Genomic DNA, 19,552 nt, shown 5'->3' with positions numbered 1-19,552 from the left:
TTTATCCAAACTCTTTGGAAAAAGTATAAAACGAGCAACAAAATAGAATTTACTCATTGGTACTAATTTATGCTTATCTAAGAAACCAAACTCTAAGACAAGCTTTCCCATACGACCACACCTCATTAAAAATGTTCTAAAGTTGAAATTAACATACTAAACAAAATCATAGTTACATTGTCCCCTTAGGATATAAAGTTATTGAGCTAGCAAGAAATCCAACAAAAGTAACAATATGATACAACAAATCAAAAACATAAACAATCTTAATTAAGATGCTTGAGTAGTTGCATATGGAGGCCAATACAAATGAAACTCAACCTTATAAACAACGGTGAGACCCTTCAAATCAACCGGAGAAGAAGTAACATAACCATTCACAAACATAAAATCTTGGGTGCCTCCAACTACAGGAAGATCTGAAGGCTTGATGTTGTTCACATCACCAAGAATAGAAATAGACCCTTTATGATTCTTAAGATTCAGAGTTATCTTTGCAATGGAAATGCTTTGCAACCCATCAAAGCCTGAAGTGATTGAAGTCCCTTCAGAAGTTCCAACAACTTTGGAGGTTCTGTTTGCAGTGAGAGTCAAAGGGTCATGGAACACAAAAAGGGTACCAAAAGGTGTTGTGGTTTGAGTAACACTAGCACCACCTTGGACACCATTTACTATGATGTAACCTGTTTTGTTTATGGTTTCATGTTGGTACAAAGAGAAGTGAAGGGACTTGAGATGTTTATGGTGATGATGATGGTGGTGCTGAGAACCATTGGTGAACTCAAATTGGATCATAGCCAAAATAAGAATAATAATTGCAAGAGCATAATTATGATGAAAAGAAAAAGCCATATTTTTTTTAGGTTTGTTTTGAGTTTGATTCACAAGAAGGGTTGATTTTTATATATATGTATATATCTCTCTCATTATATGCATGAATTGGGTTGGTTTAAGTCTCATAAATATGAACAAGTGGTTGAGACTTCATGGGTGGATGGCAGCTGGGTCAATGAAAATGACTCCAAGTAAGAGTCTTAATAATTTTTTAATGTTATTGTTCAATGTTCAGTCTAATGTTTTTTTCATTGTTTACTTAGATTTCTCAGGATTTGACTGTGGAATTTTGTGTGAAATACCAAAGACCTCTGTAGTTGAATTGTGACTCTAGAAGCTATATACTTTGAAGGAGTCTTAATTACTTTCCTGCATTTTCATGTAGAAAAATGTTCTTTTATCTATATAATGAAATTATTGTTTGATCTATTCCATTCAAATATATTTCATGTTTGCCAATTTGGTATATTGAAAAATTGATGTAATATGATGCTATGTATAGACCTTAGTTTGCGTGCAATTAAGAGTATATGATTTCATATCCATATTAAAATCTTTACAAAGTGAACGCAGGTGACATGAGTTTTTCAAAAAGGAGCGGCCACAAATGAAATTGGTTTAAGTGGTGATTGGTGAATTGGAACACAAATTGAAAAGTCAAACTTCACCCACTATGTTCAATTGCATACTTTAAATTTCATTATCAACAGAACAAGAAGAAATTCCACATATACATATTAAAAGAGAGGCTTATTTGTGAAGAATTGATTCATATTTGTCAAGTGTGAACATTAGCTCACATTTGGACTAATTATGTGAAATTGGTATGAGTTTATACACATGATAATCCCTAGTGATTTCATGTGATATTTATTCTTTTTCTATAAAAAAAAATGCCAGTATAAACATGTTGAATTTTGAATTTAGATAAGCATTCTGGGAAAAAAAAAAAGGAATTTGGAGTAAATTAATTGTTCACACAATAGTATTAGTGACTGAGACTTAGTTTTAGTAGAACAAATTTGATTAATCTACATTTGAGTAAATTGAATCATTTTCTTAAATTTTTAATGCTATTTGAATATACATTGATTTGAACGTTGGAATATTTTTTATACGTTGTAGGTATTTTTTTTTCTATTTTAAAAGAATGATATATACATATCATGACAATAAAATATTTTTTATAATAATTTAATAATATAATAAAAGCAAATATATATCATCATTATGTATTATTAAAAAAAAATTAGTGGAAGCACTTATCTCCATAATACATTACATAGATTCATACCTTAAAATAGTTAATAAAAAGTGAGAGAAGATAAATATTTTTACTTTTTATATACCATAAAAATATACAATAAAAATATATAAAAAAATAACATAAATATTATTTCTTGTTGTGACAAGGATGTTATAGATAAGAATAGATGTCCATTAATGAGCAATTCAATTTCCTATGTTAAAAGGAGCAAGTCTTTATGTTAAAGGAAATTAAACGAGATTTGAAAAAGCAAATTTTATTTGCCTATAAAAACATGTACGGGTAAATGAAATATACACAAGCAAGCAATAAAACAATATTCTCTCTCTTATACTTTATTATAATAATTAATTATATCTACTATATTGATATAGTAATTCTAGTGAATATTACTACTTGAGTTATCTAATTATGTTTTCATATTTTATATTTGTTATTTCTTTTTTATTTATTTAGTTATTTTACAACACGTTATCAGTACGAAACTCTATCGAAAATTTAGAAAGACTCCAGGTAACCAATTTTCATTATGTCGAAACTCTTTCATCTTTAATATTAATGCTCTTAATATATTTAGAAATAATTATTTATCATGGATACTAGATGCTAAAATCCATCTTGATTTAATGGATCTTGGAGATATTATTAAGACTGAAAATAATACATTCCAAAAGGATAAAGTCAAATCCATGATTTTCCTTCGTTGTCATCTTGAAGTATGATTGAAAAATAAATATCTCACATTAAAAGATTCTGCAGATCTGTGGAAAGACCTTGAAGAGAGGTATAATCATCAAATACTTCCTTAAGTCCGATATGTTAGAGAAAACTTTCTCAACCTTTCATGCCTCGAATGTGCTCTTGCAGTAGCAATCGAGAAAAAAAGATTTAAAAATTTTTAAGCTAATCTCTTACTTTCTTGTTGTTGAACGCAACAATGAGTTGCTCTTAAGAAATTATGAAGCGCGCCCAATTGGCGCCGCCCCATTTCCTGAAGTAAATGCGGCAAATTACCCCAGAAGAGGTAAATGACAAGATTTTGGTAATAAGAAAAATTATGGAAGGAAGAAGAATTATATTCATAAGAAAGGATCTCACCAGAAGTGGGATAAAGAAAGAAACAATGGGCAAAGTAAATCAATTGAGGATAAGTGCTTCCGTTGTGGTGGAAAGGGCCATTGGTCACGTACCTGTCGTACCCCAAGGCACCTAGTTGATCTTTATCAAGCATCCTTGAAAAAGAATGACAAAGGAAAGGAAACAAATTTTGTTTCAAATTATGAAAATTCTACCACTCATTATGATGTATCTAATTTCTTTGAGGATCTTGAAGGAAATATTGGCTATTTGATCAATGATGAAATAGTTTGATATGTGTATGTGTTTGTTAAGTATTCATGTGAATAATTTTATTGTGTATGTACTTCTACTCATTTTATTATTATTATCATTTGTTTTTGAAGAAAAATGGCAAGGACATATTCTGAAGATATTTGCCTTGCGGATAGTGCAAGTTCGCACACTATTCTTAAAAGTAATATATATTTTACCCATCTTGTGCCAAAAGAAGAGTATGTTAATACTATTATTGCCTCAGGCAATGTGATAGAAGGCTCCGGAAGAGCTATAATTTTGTTTTCCGGAAGAACAAAATTCATAATAAATAATGCACTGTTGTCTATCAAGTCTCGAAGAAACTTGTTGAGCTTTAAAGATATCCGCCGAAATGGATATCATATTGAGACTATGAATGAGGAAAATCATGAGTATTTATGTATCACAACTCATGATTTAAATAAAAATATTATATTAGAAAAGTTGCCCTCACTTTCATATGGGTTATATTATACCAAGATTAGTGCAATTGAATCACATGCCATTGTAAACCAGAAGTTTACTAGCCCAAATGAATTCATAACTTGGCATAATAGATTGGATCATCCGAGAACAACCATGATGAGGAGAATTATTGAAAACTCTCATGAACATTCACTAAATAACCAGAAGATTCTTAAATCTAGTGAATTTTGTTGTGCTGCATGTTCTCAGGGAAAGTTAATTTTAAGGTCATCACCAGTAAAGATTGAATTTGAGTCCCCTGAATTCCTAGAAAGGATTCAAGGTGATATATGTGGACCTATTCATCCACAATGTGGATCTTTTAGATATTTTATGGTCCTGATAGACGCATCTTCGAGATGGTCACATGTGTGCTTATTGTCTTCTCGCAACCTGGCGTTTGCGAGATTACTGGCTCAAATTATTCGATTAAAAGTACAATTTTTGCAGAAAATCCAATCAAAGCAATTCATCTTGATAATGCTGGTGAATTTACTTCCCAAGCTTTTGATACTTATTGTATGGCTAATGGAATAAGTGTTGAACATCCAGTAGCTTATGTTCACACACAAAATGGGTTAGCAGAATCACTTATTAAACGCCTCCAATTAATTGCTAGACCCTAACTTATAAGAACAAATCTCCCAACCTCGGTTTGGGGCATGCTATTTTACATGCCGCAGCACTTATTCGTTTGAAACCAACGAGTTACCATCGGTTCTCTCCTATGCAATTAGTTTTTGGCCAGCAGCTAAATATTTCCCATTTAAGAATATTTGGGTGTGCAATATATGTTCCCATTGCACCACCTAATCGCACCAAAATGGGATCCCAAAGAAAATTGGGGATATATGTTGGATATGATTCTCCCTCTATAGTGAGATATCTTGAGATACAAACTGGAGATGTATTTAAAGTCCGGTTTACAGATTGTCATTTTTGATGAATCAAAATTTCCAACATTAGAGGGAGAGAATAAGCTTCCTGAAAAGAAATTAAATTAGAATGCATCATCGTTGATACATTTAGATCATCGATCAGGGCAATGTGAACTAGAAGTTCAAAAGATTATACATTTGCAAAGAATAACAAATGAATTGTCTGATGCATTTTTTTGATTCAAAGAGGATAACCAAATCTTATATACCAGCAGAAAATGGCCCAATTCGAATTGACGTCCCAGTAGGACAAGTAGCCACTGAAGCAAATTTACGTCAGAAGCGTGGCAGACCTGTCGGTTCCAAAGATAAAAATCCTCGAAAGTGAAAAGAGGTAAATACTATTCCTGTTGAAAAAGACATAGTAGAGACACCTGCAGTTGTCCAAAATTTTGATATAATGTTAACGCCAGAAGACGTTCAGGTACCTGAAAATTGTAAAAATGACAAGATCTCGATAAATTATGTCTTTACAGGAGAGAAATGGGACCGAAATAAGACAATTGTCCATAAAATATTTGCGTATAATGTGGCGTTAAATATCATGCATGAAAATAAGGATCTTGAGCCAATATCAGTCGAATAATGTCGACAAAGGAATGATTGGCCAAGATGAAAAGAAGCCATGAAGGCTAAATTAGACTCACTTGCAAAACGTGAAGTCTTCGAACCTGTAGTCCGTACACCAGAAGATGTAAAACCTGTTGAATACAGGTGGGTAATTGTGAGAAAACGAAATGAGAAAAATGAAGTTGTTCGCTACAAAGCCCAACTTGTGGCACAAGGTTTTTCACAAAGGCCCGATATAGATTATGAAGAAACGTATTCCCCTGTAGTGGATGCGATAACATTACGTTATTTGGTCAGTTTATCTGCATATCATAAACTGCATATGCATTTAATGAATGTGGTAACAGCCTACTTGTATGGCTCATTAGATCGTGATATCTATATGAAAATTCCTGAAAGATTAAAGATATCTAAACCATCCAATGAATATTCGAAAGGGTTATACTCAGTCAAATTGCAAAGATCTTTATATGGTCTGAAGCAATCTGGACGAATGTGGTATAATCGTCTTACTGAGTATCTAGCCAAAAATAGATTCAAGAATGATGATATCTGTCCATGCATTTTTATAAAAAATCTACATCTGGGTTCATTATAATTGCTGTATACATTGATGATTTAAATATCATTGGAACTCCTGAAGAGATTCCAACAATTATAAAAACTCTGAAAGAAGAGTTTGAGATGAAAGATCTTGGAATGACTCAATTTTGTCTCGGCCTGCAGATCAAGCATACAAAAAAATGGGATCTTTATTCATCAATCGACATATACAAAGAAGATCTTTAAGAGATTTTATATGGATAAGTCACATTTATTAAGTACTTCAATGATCGTAAGATCTTTGGATATGAAAAAGGATCAATTCCATCCTAAAGAAGAAAATGAAGATATCTTTGGTCCTGAAGTACCATATCTTAGTGTCATTGGAGCGCTAATGTATCTTGCTAATAATACGTGACCCGATATATCATTTGCTGTGAATTTACTAGCAAAATATAGTTCCTCTCCAACCAGAAGACATTAAAGTGAAATCAAACAAATCTTTCGATATCTTCATGGGACGGTTGATATGGGGTTGTTTTATCCCTATGGATCCAAGTCACAATTAGTTGGCTATACAGATGCTGGATACTTGTCTAATCCACATAAAGGGAGATCTTAAACAGGATATCTGTTCACATATGGTGGTACAGTTATATCATAGAGGTCCACAAAACAGATGATAGCAGCAACCTCCTCTAATCATGCTGAAATACTCGCGATACATGAAGCTAGTCGAGAGTGTTTTTGGCTGAGGAGTGTGATCCAATATATTCTATCACCATGTGGACTGATTGATCAGAAGATAGCTCCAACTGTACTGTTTGAAGATAATACAGCATGTATTGTTCAACTTAAAAGCGGATATATCAAAGGTGATAGAACAAAGCATATTTCTCTCAAATTTTTCTTCACTCATGATTTTCAAAATCAATGGACAATTGATATCCAACAGATCCGCTCAAGTGATAATCTGGTAGATTTATTTATAAAGTCACTCCCAAAATCCTTCTTTGAAAGATTGGTACACGAGATTGGGATGCGCCGATTTCGAGATATTAAATGATGTAGACAAGAGGGGGAGACTGTACTCTTTTTTCCTTAGTCAGGTTTTTTCCCATTGGATTTTTCTTGACAAGGTTTTTAATGAAGCAGTCTCCATCACAATGGATTTTGTATTTTTTTTCCTTCACTAAAGTTTTTTTCCATTGGATTTTTCTTTAGTAAGGTTTTAACGAGGTATAATCCTAAATGGATATCTAAGGGGGAGTGTTGTGACGATGATGTTATAGATAAGAATGGATGTCCATTAATGAACAATTCAATTTCCTATGTTAAAAGGAGCAAGTCTTTATGTTGAAGGAAATTAATGAGATTTGAAAAAGCAAATTTTATTTGCCTATAAAAACATGGGGCAAATGAAATATACAGAAGCAAGCAATAAAACAATATTCTCTCTCTTATACTCTTCTCTCTCTTTCATACTATTCTCTCTCTTATATTTTATTATAATAATTAATTATATCTATTATATTGATATAGTAATTCTAGTAAATATTACTATTTGAGTTATCTAATTATATTTTCATATTTTATATTTGTTACTTCTTCCTTATTTATTTAGTTATTTTACAACATTTCTCTCTATTTTAAGAGTGCATAGTCCCATGTGCTTGTTTATTTCTTTTCTCCGAATCATACTGTATGTGTTGTGGATATAATATTCGTTGATAATGCTATAATGTTGAAGTTATCAATCTGAATGCATATACAATAAACCCTCCCTATATATAAATATAAGATGATATAAATATTAAGTATAGAAGAATTTTTCAATAGAAAAAAAGTTTGACCCCTCCCTTTCTATAATGTCTTAGTTTTCTTTATTTTTATTATCAAAATAAATAATTTTAAAAATATTTATCGAAATAAATATCTCTTTTTTATCTTATTTATACTATAAACAAGATAATTTTGTATGTATCTTGTTTATAGTCTAAACAAGATAAAAGATAGTATACGACACGTATTTATCTCGTTAAACAAGATATATGTATTTAAAAAAAAAATTAAAAATAATAAAAAAATATTAATAATATCAATAATCTAAATTTTTTTGCATACAATTAATACATAAAAAAATTGGTAGAAGAGATTAAAATAAATATGTTTGATCAATTTTAGTCTATTTTAAATAATAGAGATTAACACGTTTACTTGAAAACCATTAAACTGTCCACTATTAACACGGTTATCTCTTTTTTAACTACCCATTATTTAAAATTTTAAAATATAATTTAAATATACGTGATTTATTTAATGACCCAACTAATGTATGTCACTACTCTATTGGTGTATAATATAAAAATTTTTTTCGCTTAAATTATATTTCAAATTTTTATGTGCTCTTATATGTACTTCCGTACAAAAAACAAAAAGAGTAAGTGAATATAAAAGAAAACAAATATGCTGTCCACTATGAACGGCGACGGAGATGCGGCTGACGAATTGCGATAGAGCACGATGACGCCGAGAAGTGAAAATGGATGGAGGCAAACGAACTGCAACGGAGCGCTGGATGGCGTGAGGCTTCGAGAGGTTTCGACGAACGGCGGCAGAGAGAACTGGACTGAGAGAGGAGAATTGAGTCTGCGTGATTGAGAGAGGAGTTTATGGCTTTCTGGTTTCTGTGGCCTGAGTGACTGAGTGAGAGAGAGTAGTGTATATGTAAAGTGTTTTAGGGTTGATTTCGGTTGAGTGGAGTAGGACTAACTTATATAGTTATATGTATTTACCGATTTAGTTCGGTTTGGTTCATGTTTTTAATGATAGAATTGAAAACCGAATCAAACCGAACAAAAAACTACAAAATTTTATTTTTTTGGTTTATTCGGTTATTGATTTTTTTTATTCGGTTGATCGATTTTATTCAGATTGGATCGATTTTAAACACCTCTAATAGTGTGTTGGAAATATATTTATAATTACTCATTATCAATAGTGAACAGTATATTTGATTTTTTTCATATTCACTCACTCCTTTAGTTTTTTGTACGGGAATACATATGGGAGTACATAAAAATTTGAAATATAATTTAAGTAAAAAAGATTTCATATTATATGCCAATAGAGTAGTGACATGCATTAACTGAGTCATTAAATAAATCACGTGTATTTAAATTATATTTTAAATTTTTAAAAAGTGAGTAGTTAAAAAAGAAGTAACCGTGTTAATAGTGGACAATTTAATGGTTTTCAAGTAAATGTGTTAATCCCTATCATTTAAAATAGACTAAAATTGATCAAACATATCAATTTTAATCTTTTTTACCAACCTTTTTATATACTAGTTGTATGCCAAAAGTTTGGATTATTGATATTATTAATATTTTTTATTATTTTTAATTTTTTTTATAAAAAAAATTCATAGATCTCGTTTATACTGTAAACGAGATAAACAAGTATCGCATACCTCTCTCTTATCTCGTTTACAGTGTAAACGAAATACATGCAACTGTAAACGAGATAAGAGAGGAGTATTTATTTCGACAAATATTTTTAAAATTATTTATTTTAGTAATTATTATATTATTTAATTTATAAAAATAAAAAATCCAAGGAATTACGTAGAACTGAAAATCCAGCCTTAGGAGTAGAAATTATTTTTATGATGAGTTGTTCACTTTATGACTTGGATCATGTACAATTTAATAGATTTCTAAAAGCAATTAGAGTCCTAATATAAAACCTTATGATGAATTCATATACTGATTCTTCTACACAGAAACAAGGGCATATGAAATAATCAATCCCCTTACCACTTTGAGTTCCATTTTGTTAGAAGTTCATATGTATGCCAAAAATCAATATTTTCCAAAATAAATAAATAAGTATAAAATCATACCTTATAGGCTAGAACACTTCCAAGGCAGATATAATAAACACCATTTGCATCCAATGTAATATTCTTTTTTTTTTTTTGGTCAAGCATCCAATGTAATATTCAATGATACACAATCTCATGGCTTCCAGGCAACCAGCAGGCTTGAATGGATCGAGAGTAATGGGCTAAGTTCAATCTGCGCTTGAATGTATGGGCCCATTTAAATGAAGTGGGCCTTACCCTATTCAGGACTAATGAGGGGGTCAGTCTGAGTCCGGAAGCAACTAGCATAATTTTATTTCCTTTTTTTATCTTCGGCTTTGTCCTTTTCTTTTCTTTCCTTTGTAAGTTCATTGGTTCTATCCAAAAATTTGAATATCTTCTTACGTGTGTCCTGTCCAACAAAACAGAACAGGTCTAATTCTGAATATCATCTTCTTCTTCTTTTCAGGGCAAAAAATAAATAAATTTTTATTTTGTATACTGTCCAATCATATCTTAATAAAAATAATTTTTTTAGAATATGTTTGAACACACTTAAATATTATTACATGTTAATATGTTCAATTTTATTCTTAACATATATTTTTGAAATAAATTTAGAAATAATATATTTTATTATTTATTAAAACAAAAATATTTTAAATATTTTATATAATTAAAAAATATTTAAAATAATTAAAAAATTAATTTATATTTTAATATTAATAAAATATTAAAATATTATTAAAATTTATTTAAAAAATACTTTATATTATATATATATATATATGCATTTTTCTATATCTTATCAAATTTTAAAATTTATGTATCTATGTATCCCATATTGTAACGTATTCCTCGGCCGTGTCAGCGTGATGGAATGGAAGAAACTACGATGAGGACCGTTGAAGTCTTGGATTAGATAATGATGAAGTGTAATAAGAGTGTACTACTTTTAGTTACGAGTGCACTACTTTTATGTGTTAACTTTTCTTCCAAGTATCATATTTATAAGCTAAGTCGTTCCTCTAAGGTTTTTGGTATGTTATATCTGATAAATCAACGAAAATCCAATGAACATTATATTGTACTAATGTATTAATAAGTACATAAATATGTGTAATATAAATATAAGATTAATCAAATTATAAATACTTTATACTATTTTAGAAAAAAATTGTCTACATTTTTTTTATATGTAATAGAAATAAATGGTATAGATAAATTCAGATTAATTAAGTTTTTTCTTCTCTTCTCTCCTTTTTCAAACAAGCTTAATCTTTTAACATTTGATATTATCAAAATTATATATTTTTATAAGTTAAACTTACTTTAAAGCTGCTGCTTGTATTATGAAAATTCAATAAATTTTGAAGTGATGTTGGATTGCCTAACATACCTTTTTCCTAAGAATTTTATTTCTACAATATAAAAACAGAAATCACAACAAAAATGGAGGCTATCATTATACATCAATGCTAATGTCTCTAATCCTAAGGGGAAAGAAAAAAAAAAGAGACCAGAGTAGTAAAAAAGGTGTTGTAACAAAACTAAGCAAGTATATATCTTGAAAAATGATGATGATTGATTAAGAATATATTTACTGAATGAGAATGATGTTACTTATTAATTAGCACTATGCATGGTGTTTAATTTCTTGGAAGGCTTCTTGGAGGTTCTATGTTTGATAGCAGCAATGGATTCCAAAGACTTCAAGACTTCATTCATAGAAGGGCGGTTCTTGGGGACAGGTTCAAGGCATTTAAGGGTAAGTTGAGCTGCTTGTGTTGCAGATTTGAGTGAGTATTGATCCTCAATTCTTGGATCCATGATGTTCTTATTAATGTTCTTCTTATCAGAGAGTGAATGCCTCTTCCATTCAACAAGGTTCTGCTGATTTGTTGGTCTCTTTGTGTCAAGTGCTCTCAGCCCTGTCAGCATTTCAAGCAGCACTACACCAAATCCATACACATCACTTTTCACATACAAATGACCTGTTTAGTTTAACATATAATAATAGTTAATTATTCATCACATAATAATAATAATAATAATATAGTATTATTGGATTGGATAATTCTGTTTGCATTGTTCACTTAATTAGTTTAAGAGCAATGTTAGGCCAGCAACTTTGGTATTTTGTAACTATCAATTGGCCATCAACAGTGATTTGAATCCTCTAAAGTTTGAATTTCACTTTAGAGAATAAAGTGTGATCTCTCATCATTTATTTCATAGGTGGGACCAAGAATAAATATGAAAGAGAAACTATTCAAAGGATAGAAGATCACACTTTACTCTCTAAAGTGAAATTCAAACTTTAGATGATCCAAATCCGTTTTTAATGGTGTGAGATTACATCAAATGGTAAAAAATCACTCACTTTTCTTTTGATGGTTAAATAGAAAACACAAAAGTTACTGGCCCGTAGACTTTTCCTTAGTTTAATTCTTAAACGTTTCTTATTAAATAAAAAAATTGTATCTTTTATTAATTTAATATATTTTAATTTAAAAAGAATACCAACTAATTATATTAACCACTTTTTTGGAAGATTATAAAAAAAATATATATTAAATCTTATTAATTTATTTGTCACTTTCAATAACAGGTCATTTAAGGAGTGCCGCATTTCAACCTTTTTTTTAAGTACATTAGTATTTGCCATCTAATTAATACGATTTGTTAAACATTATTTTGCTAACTACTAAATTAATTTCTTTTTAATATTTGAAAGACAATATGTATCCACATTTTACTTTGTTTACTCCCTCATGATTTTTGTTATATTGAAAAATCAATATATATTAATAAAAAATGTAAAATGACAATTAATTAAATTAATTAAGAATATATATACTAATATAATTAGGAGGACATTTAAAATTTTATATTAATTAATAAAAAAACTTAAGGGCCATCAACTTTAATTTATATTGATCAGCAATCCAACACATTTAATCCAGCATATACTTTTAATCAATATTTTTAAAAATTAATAATTAACGTACTGTTGGTCAAAAAATAAATTATACCAATCTTATATCATTATTCTTAATTAATTACTCTTGTTCTATGCACCGCTTTTAATAAATATTCCAAGACAAAAAAATCCAAAAGCATTAGTGAAAAAAAAAGTGTTTGGAGAAAAAATAATGATTTTTGTAAATTTTATTTTTTACTTGAGAAAAAAAATATGATTTCTCTCACTTTTGAATATTTTTTTATATTTTTTTTATTTTTTCTATAAAATAAATTATAAAAAATCACACTTTATCCTCTCAAATAAAAAATAAAATTTAAAAAATAAGAATGAACAAATAATACAATTAAGTTGTCTCCATTCAACTTCAAGATCACATATTCAAATCCAATGGTTACATTACTCTGCCTACGTTACTATATTATGCATTTAGTATGAACTTAATGGGGTGAAATAGATAATTACCAGTTGCTATGTATTCTGGAGCAGCATAACCATAGGTGCCCATGATTCTGGTACTCACATGTGATTCTCCTCCAGCAGGCCCCAATTTAGCTAATCCAAAATCCGAAATCTTTGCATTGTAATCCTGTATGCATCATAAAATAAACATTTGCTTTTCAATACCATATTCCATCCATATATGATAAAGTTTGTCAAAGAGAATAAGCGTGACATGTAAGGCAGAAATTAAATAAAATAAAAGAAAACTAGAATAAATCAAACTTACCCCATCTAATAATATATTGGAGGCCTTAAAATCTCTATATATAACTTGCTTTTCTGAAGTGTGCAAGAAGGACAAGCCTCTAGCAGCATCAATAGCTATTTTTAGACGAGTATTCCAAGAAATTGGTTCTGTTGTATTAGAGTTTCCTGGGCAAGAAATAAAGAAAAAGAATAATGGAGTTAAACTCAAATCCTGCATTCCAATCAATTAAATTTGTAACTATTAATTAATTATTGATAAATTGATTATCATACTTCTGAAGAGATGGCTCTCCAAGCTTCCCTTAGGCATGAACTCGTAAACAAGGAGAAGTTCATCAGCTTCTCTACAATAACCCAAAAGCTTAACAAGATTTGGGTGAGAAATCCTTCCTAAGAAGCTGACTTCTGACTGCATATTACAAAATTTATTAGTTACGAAGTCAAAGGGTTGGAATTTAGAGGCACAAAAAAGTTGTTGAGTGATGCATACATGCACATGTTATTCAATACGGTTTTAATTCTGTGCTTACCTTTAGAAATGATTGGACTTTGTTAAAGAAAGCCAACTAATTCTTTTTTCAAAAACTATATGTTAAAATAATATGAAATCATTGAGAACTTTTAGATTAAAAGGCTCATTTTGGATATACCATATATATTTTAGTAATAAGACAAATAGGTACTTACAAATTTTGAGATAAATTTATAGGATTTTGAGATAAATTATAATAGAATTATAAGTCAGAAAAAAATATCAAATAAGTCATTGAAAAACTACAACTGCTGAATTTCCAGGTCTTTAACAAAAAGATGAATCATTAGGGCCAATATTATGATCTTTGAAGGACCTATATTTTAATTTGAGAAATACTAGATAATTATTAGAATTTTTTATTTTTTATTATCAGTTAATTAGTAATGTTTAAAAATGTGAATTAAAAATATGTTATTAAATTATTAGATTAAAAAATTGAGTTAATATGACAAAAAATAATACATGTTGATGAGCCTTAAGTATTTTTCTTTTAATTTTATAAATATTAATTTGATTTTTTTTCATGGACCTACAAATTCATAACAAACTTTTCTCAAGACTTACTTAATATTTCTTTTTTCTTAAAAAGTTTTAAGTCCTTTCAAAAAAATTTAATTAAAAACTTACTTATTTTATTACTCTGTATATCTTTTTAAGAAAAAAAGAAAAGTTTGGAATAAGGAGTGAAAGAACTCATTTTCAACTTCTAAATGTTGAAAGTTTATGTCGAATCAAATAGTCAATAGATTAAGCAGCGTATTTTAACAAACCATCTTTAGATTCAATGCATGTGAAAAAATACATAGTTTTTGTAAAGAAAAAGACAGGTCCTTTTTAAGTAGGACCCGAATGCATAAACCTCCTTTGATCTTTCTTCCATAGATTTATATTCCATTATTTCGTGTAACAATGAGAAAATGGAAAACTCATGGATAAGACTTCCAAGCTATCTGTGGCTCCAAATTGCCACAGCTATCTAGATCTTAAATAAATGATAATCCATATTTTAATTTCAAATATAAATGCATCTTTCTCTCCATTTAAATTATATTACTATTAGGATTTCCATTAATTCGGCCAACTTAATCATAAAAATAGTGTCCCCCGCCCCCCCCCCCCCCCTTCATTTTAAGATTCAAGCTTAAAACCATTAGAAAATAAACAAAACCGATATCACTCAATTAGGTTGTGTTAATTACGTATTCGATTAATTCCAAGTGAAATACCGCAGTTATTATAATATAAAAATGAAAGTAAATAAATAGTTCACAACAAAATTGAACTAATATGTAAAAGCAAATGTCAGTTTTTTTTATTTTTTTTAGGAAATTCCACTTGTATAAAACTTTGTATAAACATAACACTTGATATCCCATTCTAGTTTTAATAATTAATTAATTATACAAGCCTCCCTTTAGTGCTGATTATATATTATATTATATTTACCTTTCTTATATAACATTGAAATGACTTCTATAACCTTGTTCATCTTTCTCTTTCTCTATCTTTCCCTTTCCACTTTCTATATATAGTTTCTGTATATCGTTAGTGGCTACTATATATAACTACCCAATATAGATTAGCACAATGGCACTAGATTTTCAAAGATTCCAATTAACCTACCACAAACATATATAGCTAAGGAAGCCCCATTAAGAAAAGGGTTCACTCTCTTTTGTTTGTTTGTTTGTTTTTGGGTCATATCCAATTTGCATGGACTACAAAATATGCAACATACCTCCTATTCTACTTGGACAAGAAAAACGTGATTAATTAGACAAGAATGGTGGCTAAAACACTATAGCACTGGGTGGTAGGGTATGTATATGATAATGGAGAGAAAGGGATAATTTAGTAATTTAAAACAAAAATATAATAATATAGGACCAAAGGAGATATGTATAATAATAGGAAAGATTATATTAATGCAAATTTAAAGGAAATCTTTGTAGTTCATCTAAAAAGTTAAAATAATTTGAATGGTACATTCATGATACATATGGCCATATCTCGAAAAAAAATAACATTTTATATTTCTCTTGCATGAAAACGACATTAATCTCTGAGTATATATCTCTTACATGTGTTTATATAAAATTCGATTTCATACATCATATTTATAAATATATTTTACATGTATGCCTAGTTATATATTATTATATCAAGCAAAAATATAAAATTATATAATAATATAAATTTAATTTTAATACATTTCCAATATAAAAAAATTTATATAATAATTTTATTAGATTTATGTATTCAGATAAAATTTTAAATAATAAATTTAAAAATTATTTATTTTTATTGATATAACACGGTAGGATTAACAATCTATATTAAACTCTTTTACAATAAGATTATATAAAAATTAAATTCAGATAAGCATATAAAATGTTTTATAAGATCCGTATATCCAAATCCATAGTGTACAACAGCCTAACACTTACATTATTTATGCAATAAACAAATAAGGTGAAAACTAGTGCAGTCTAATCAACTTCAGTTGAGAATTAAATAATTTGATTGCTTTAATTAAATTATTATTTAATAATTTTTAATTATTAAATTTAAATAAAGTTGATTGGATTTGAACTTGTACTAAGAAATAAATAACAATTTTGTTATGTTGTTAACAACATTTTTGTTAGTTTTTACTAACTCTTATTTATAATTGAATTTAATAGAAGTGTTTTTGTAAATGTGTCTAATAAAAATATTTTTTTTATAGTATTTAATAAAAATATTTTTATATATTTAAAATATAATAATTAATTATTATTAACAATAAGTTGATAAATAATATATTAGTACTCTGTAAATTTCCAATAAACAATGATGACCACAAAACCCCACACAAAAATGTTATAACTACCAACCATCCAACATTAAAAACTTGGAACAAATGAATAAAAAAATGTTTAAAGAAAAAAACTGACCTTCCACTCTTGAAATCCCTGAACGCTCTCGGTGTTGAGTCTCTTGACGGCGACGACCATGCCGGAACCCGCTTTGGCCGGAGAAAGCGTTCTCTGATCCAACCAACCTTTGTAAACCTTTCCGAATCCACCTTCGCCCAGCAATGTATCCGGCTTGAAGTTCTTCGTTGCCACTCTCAATTCCATGAAACTGAACACTTTCAGATTCGGAGTCTCAAGAATCTGGCCACTGTGAGTTATGATCGATCCACCGAAGCTTCCACCGAAGCTTCCACCGAAACTCGAAATCTCCGATGCCGAAAACTGATGACTACTAATTCCTTGGCTGCTTGTTCCTCCATCATCAATTGTTGATGATGCCACCTTCTTGCTCTCATCACCACCACTCCAAGAACCTGTAAAAACAAATTGAAATCTAAATACTCTTTCTATTCAACAAGAGTTAATGGTTTCGGATTTGAGCCTATTAGAGTGGCGTCCATTATATGAAAAGGATTATAAAGAGATATGTGAACGAATCACGTGAAGCAGCTGAGATGGTTCTAGAAGAAGCTGAGTCAGCAGTTAGTTATCAGGCAGTTAGAGTTTTCTCTAATCTGTTAAGTTTGTTAGGAGGTTAGAGTTGTAACTTGTAAATCTCCATAAATCACTCTCTTGTAACCGTCTGCTCTCATTCGGTACTTGAATCCAAAATAACATCTAATTAAGACGATTATAAAGAGAAAATTGAATTAATCTAAAAAAAGAAACAAATTAAACTTGCCTGAATAATGACGAGGTTTATTGATGGTAGAGTGTGATTCATTCGTAGGTGGTGAACCAAAACAATTACCCATTGCGTGTTTGGTCGCAACTCAACCAACAAAGAATGAAGTTAGAGAAACAGAGAAAGAAGAAGAAGAAGAAGAAACTAAGTGTCGTTTTCGATGTGGCTATGGTTATTGACTAGTATTTCTATGTTTATGAGTTATATATACTATGCTTCCAATTGCTATGTTAATGTTATATCACTATGTTTGCCCATTGCCGTGTTCACTACGCGGATCATCTAAAAAAGTGATAAATTTTACTGATTATAGTTAATTAATTCGTATTAGGCGCCCGCCAAATAATAACAATTATTTGGGCCACCAATCATATACCTAGATCACTATCTTTGTCCTTTATTTTATCTTTTAGAGGTTGTTATACTATATATAAGTAGTTATGTTGTTTTTTTTTATATATGATATTTGCTGTTTGGATAATAGTTTATAATACAAAATGATTAGCAGCTGGAGTTAACTAAAGCATTATAATATTATATAGTACTGTCATGTATAAACTACTGTTATTGTTACACATGGACTTATTAATTAATTGGAGGTCTATTTTATTTTTTACCTCTTAATTATCATTATTCTTACAAATGTATATAGAATTAATTTTTAATTGATTAATATTAATTAATCGATTTTATTGCCAAATAATTATTTTTAAATTTTTATTGTTTGAAGAGCTTCAAGTTTAGAATTAGGATATAAATTTAAAATTGAGAGTTTAACATTTAAAATTAAAAAAATAACTTAAAAAAATAACTGATATTAATTTAAAAAATTTTAACTTCCTAATTTAACTTTACATTTACCATTATTCTATGCCTACTATTGGCTGTTGCCTAGCCCTTTTCTGTATTGTTTTGTTTCCTACTATATGGGACATTGTTTTCCTTTTGCATAATGTCTTACATGCAAATATGCAATCATGCATGACATCATATAATTTTGAGTATATGCCGAATATATCCTAAGAGAGTTTACATTGGATGTTTTCAATTTGAAAAAAGAAAATTATTACATTGAGATTATTTTAAAAATATTATTTTATTCATTCTATCTATTTCATTTTGATATCTGTTCTATATAACTATTCTATAACTATATAGTTAGACTTATATTTAGTTATACTTATATACTAATATATACTTATACGAAAATGTTTGGTAACCAAAGAAAATCAGTCAAAAACAGCCATAACTTACCTTATTTAGTATTCATTAATTGTCGTGACCTACTCTTTTCTATAACGAATGAAATAACATAAATCTCATAACTTAATTGGTACCTATTTCGACTTGTTAGAATTTGATGAAATTCAATACAAAGAAAAATTCCATAAATAAAAAAATTTTTGTTCGTTATCTAAATTTTATAAAAATAAAATATATAGATTTTTTTTATCACATTTTAAAAATTCTATTTATCCAAGTAAAAATACTAGATCTAATTAAAATAGAGACTTACTTTTATAAAATTTAAGAATTTTAATATAATAAAAAATTTAAAAAAATAAAAATATTTGACATAATATTTTTTAGAAATTTATTTTAATATATACTCTATAATTTTTAATGATACCAAAATATTAGTAATAATATAATTCATTTAATTGGACTTGAAATTATAGTTTGACATCAGCAGGTAATTATATTTATAAAGGTAAATGTTATAGTACTTATCAATTTTTATCTAAATTACTAAAAAAAATTAAAT

General features: G+C 28.7%; 2 protein-coding genes across 3 annotated transcripts; both read right to left on the bottom strand.

The window, feature by feature from the left end:
• Positions 1 to 26: 26 nt before the first annotated feature.
• Positions 27 to 926, bottom strand: LOC130979489 (dirigent protein 19-like). The gene has a single exon (XM_057902946.1). It carries the CDS (start codon positions 850 to 852, stop codon positions 271 to 273), a length of 582 nt encoding a protein of 193 aa, XP_057758929.1. The 5' UTR covers positions 853 to 926; the 3' UTR covers positions 27 to 270.
• Positions 927 to 11,237: 10,311 nt separating this feature from the next.
• On the bottom strand, positions 11,238 to 17,980 carry LOC130980239 (probable serine/threonine-protein kinase CST). 2 transcript variants are annotated; one of them, XM_057903907.1, is made up of 6 exons: positions 17,785 to 17,980; positions 17,022 to 17,416; positions 13,824 to 13,959; positions 13,570 to 13,715; positions 13,305 to 13,428; positions 11,238 to 11,850 (listed from the first exon to the last, which is right to left on the bottom strand). In XM_057903907.1, exons 1-6 carry the CDS (start codon positions 17,855 to 17,857, stop codon positions 11,483 to 11,485), a joined length of 1,242 nt encoding a protein of 413 aa, XP_057759890.1. In that variant the 5' UTR covers positions 17,858 to 17,980; the 3' UTR covers positions 11,238 to 11,482. The 2 variants fall into 2 exon arrangements, with proteins under 2 accessions (XP_057759890.1, XP_057759891.1); XM_057903908.1 differs by having other exon boundaries at positions 11,238 to 11,808.
• Between the last annotated feature and the right edge of the window lie 1,572 nt (positions 17,981 to 19,552).

Source organism: Arachis stenosperma, chromosome 5 (assembly GCF_014773155.1).
Source record: "Arachis stenosperma cultivar V10309 chromosome 5, arast.V10309.gnm1.PFL2, whole genome shotgun sequence".
In the NCBI taxonomy this organism is placed as follows: domain Eukaryota; kingdom Viridiplantae; phylum Streptophyta; class Magnoliopsida; order Fabales; family Fabaceae; genus Arachis; species Arachis stenosperma.
This window is presented reverse-complemented; position numbering and strand designations above follow the sequence as displayed.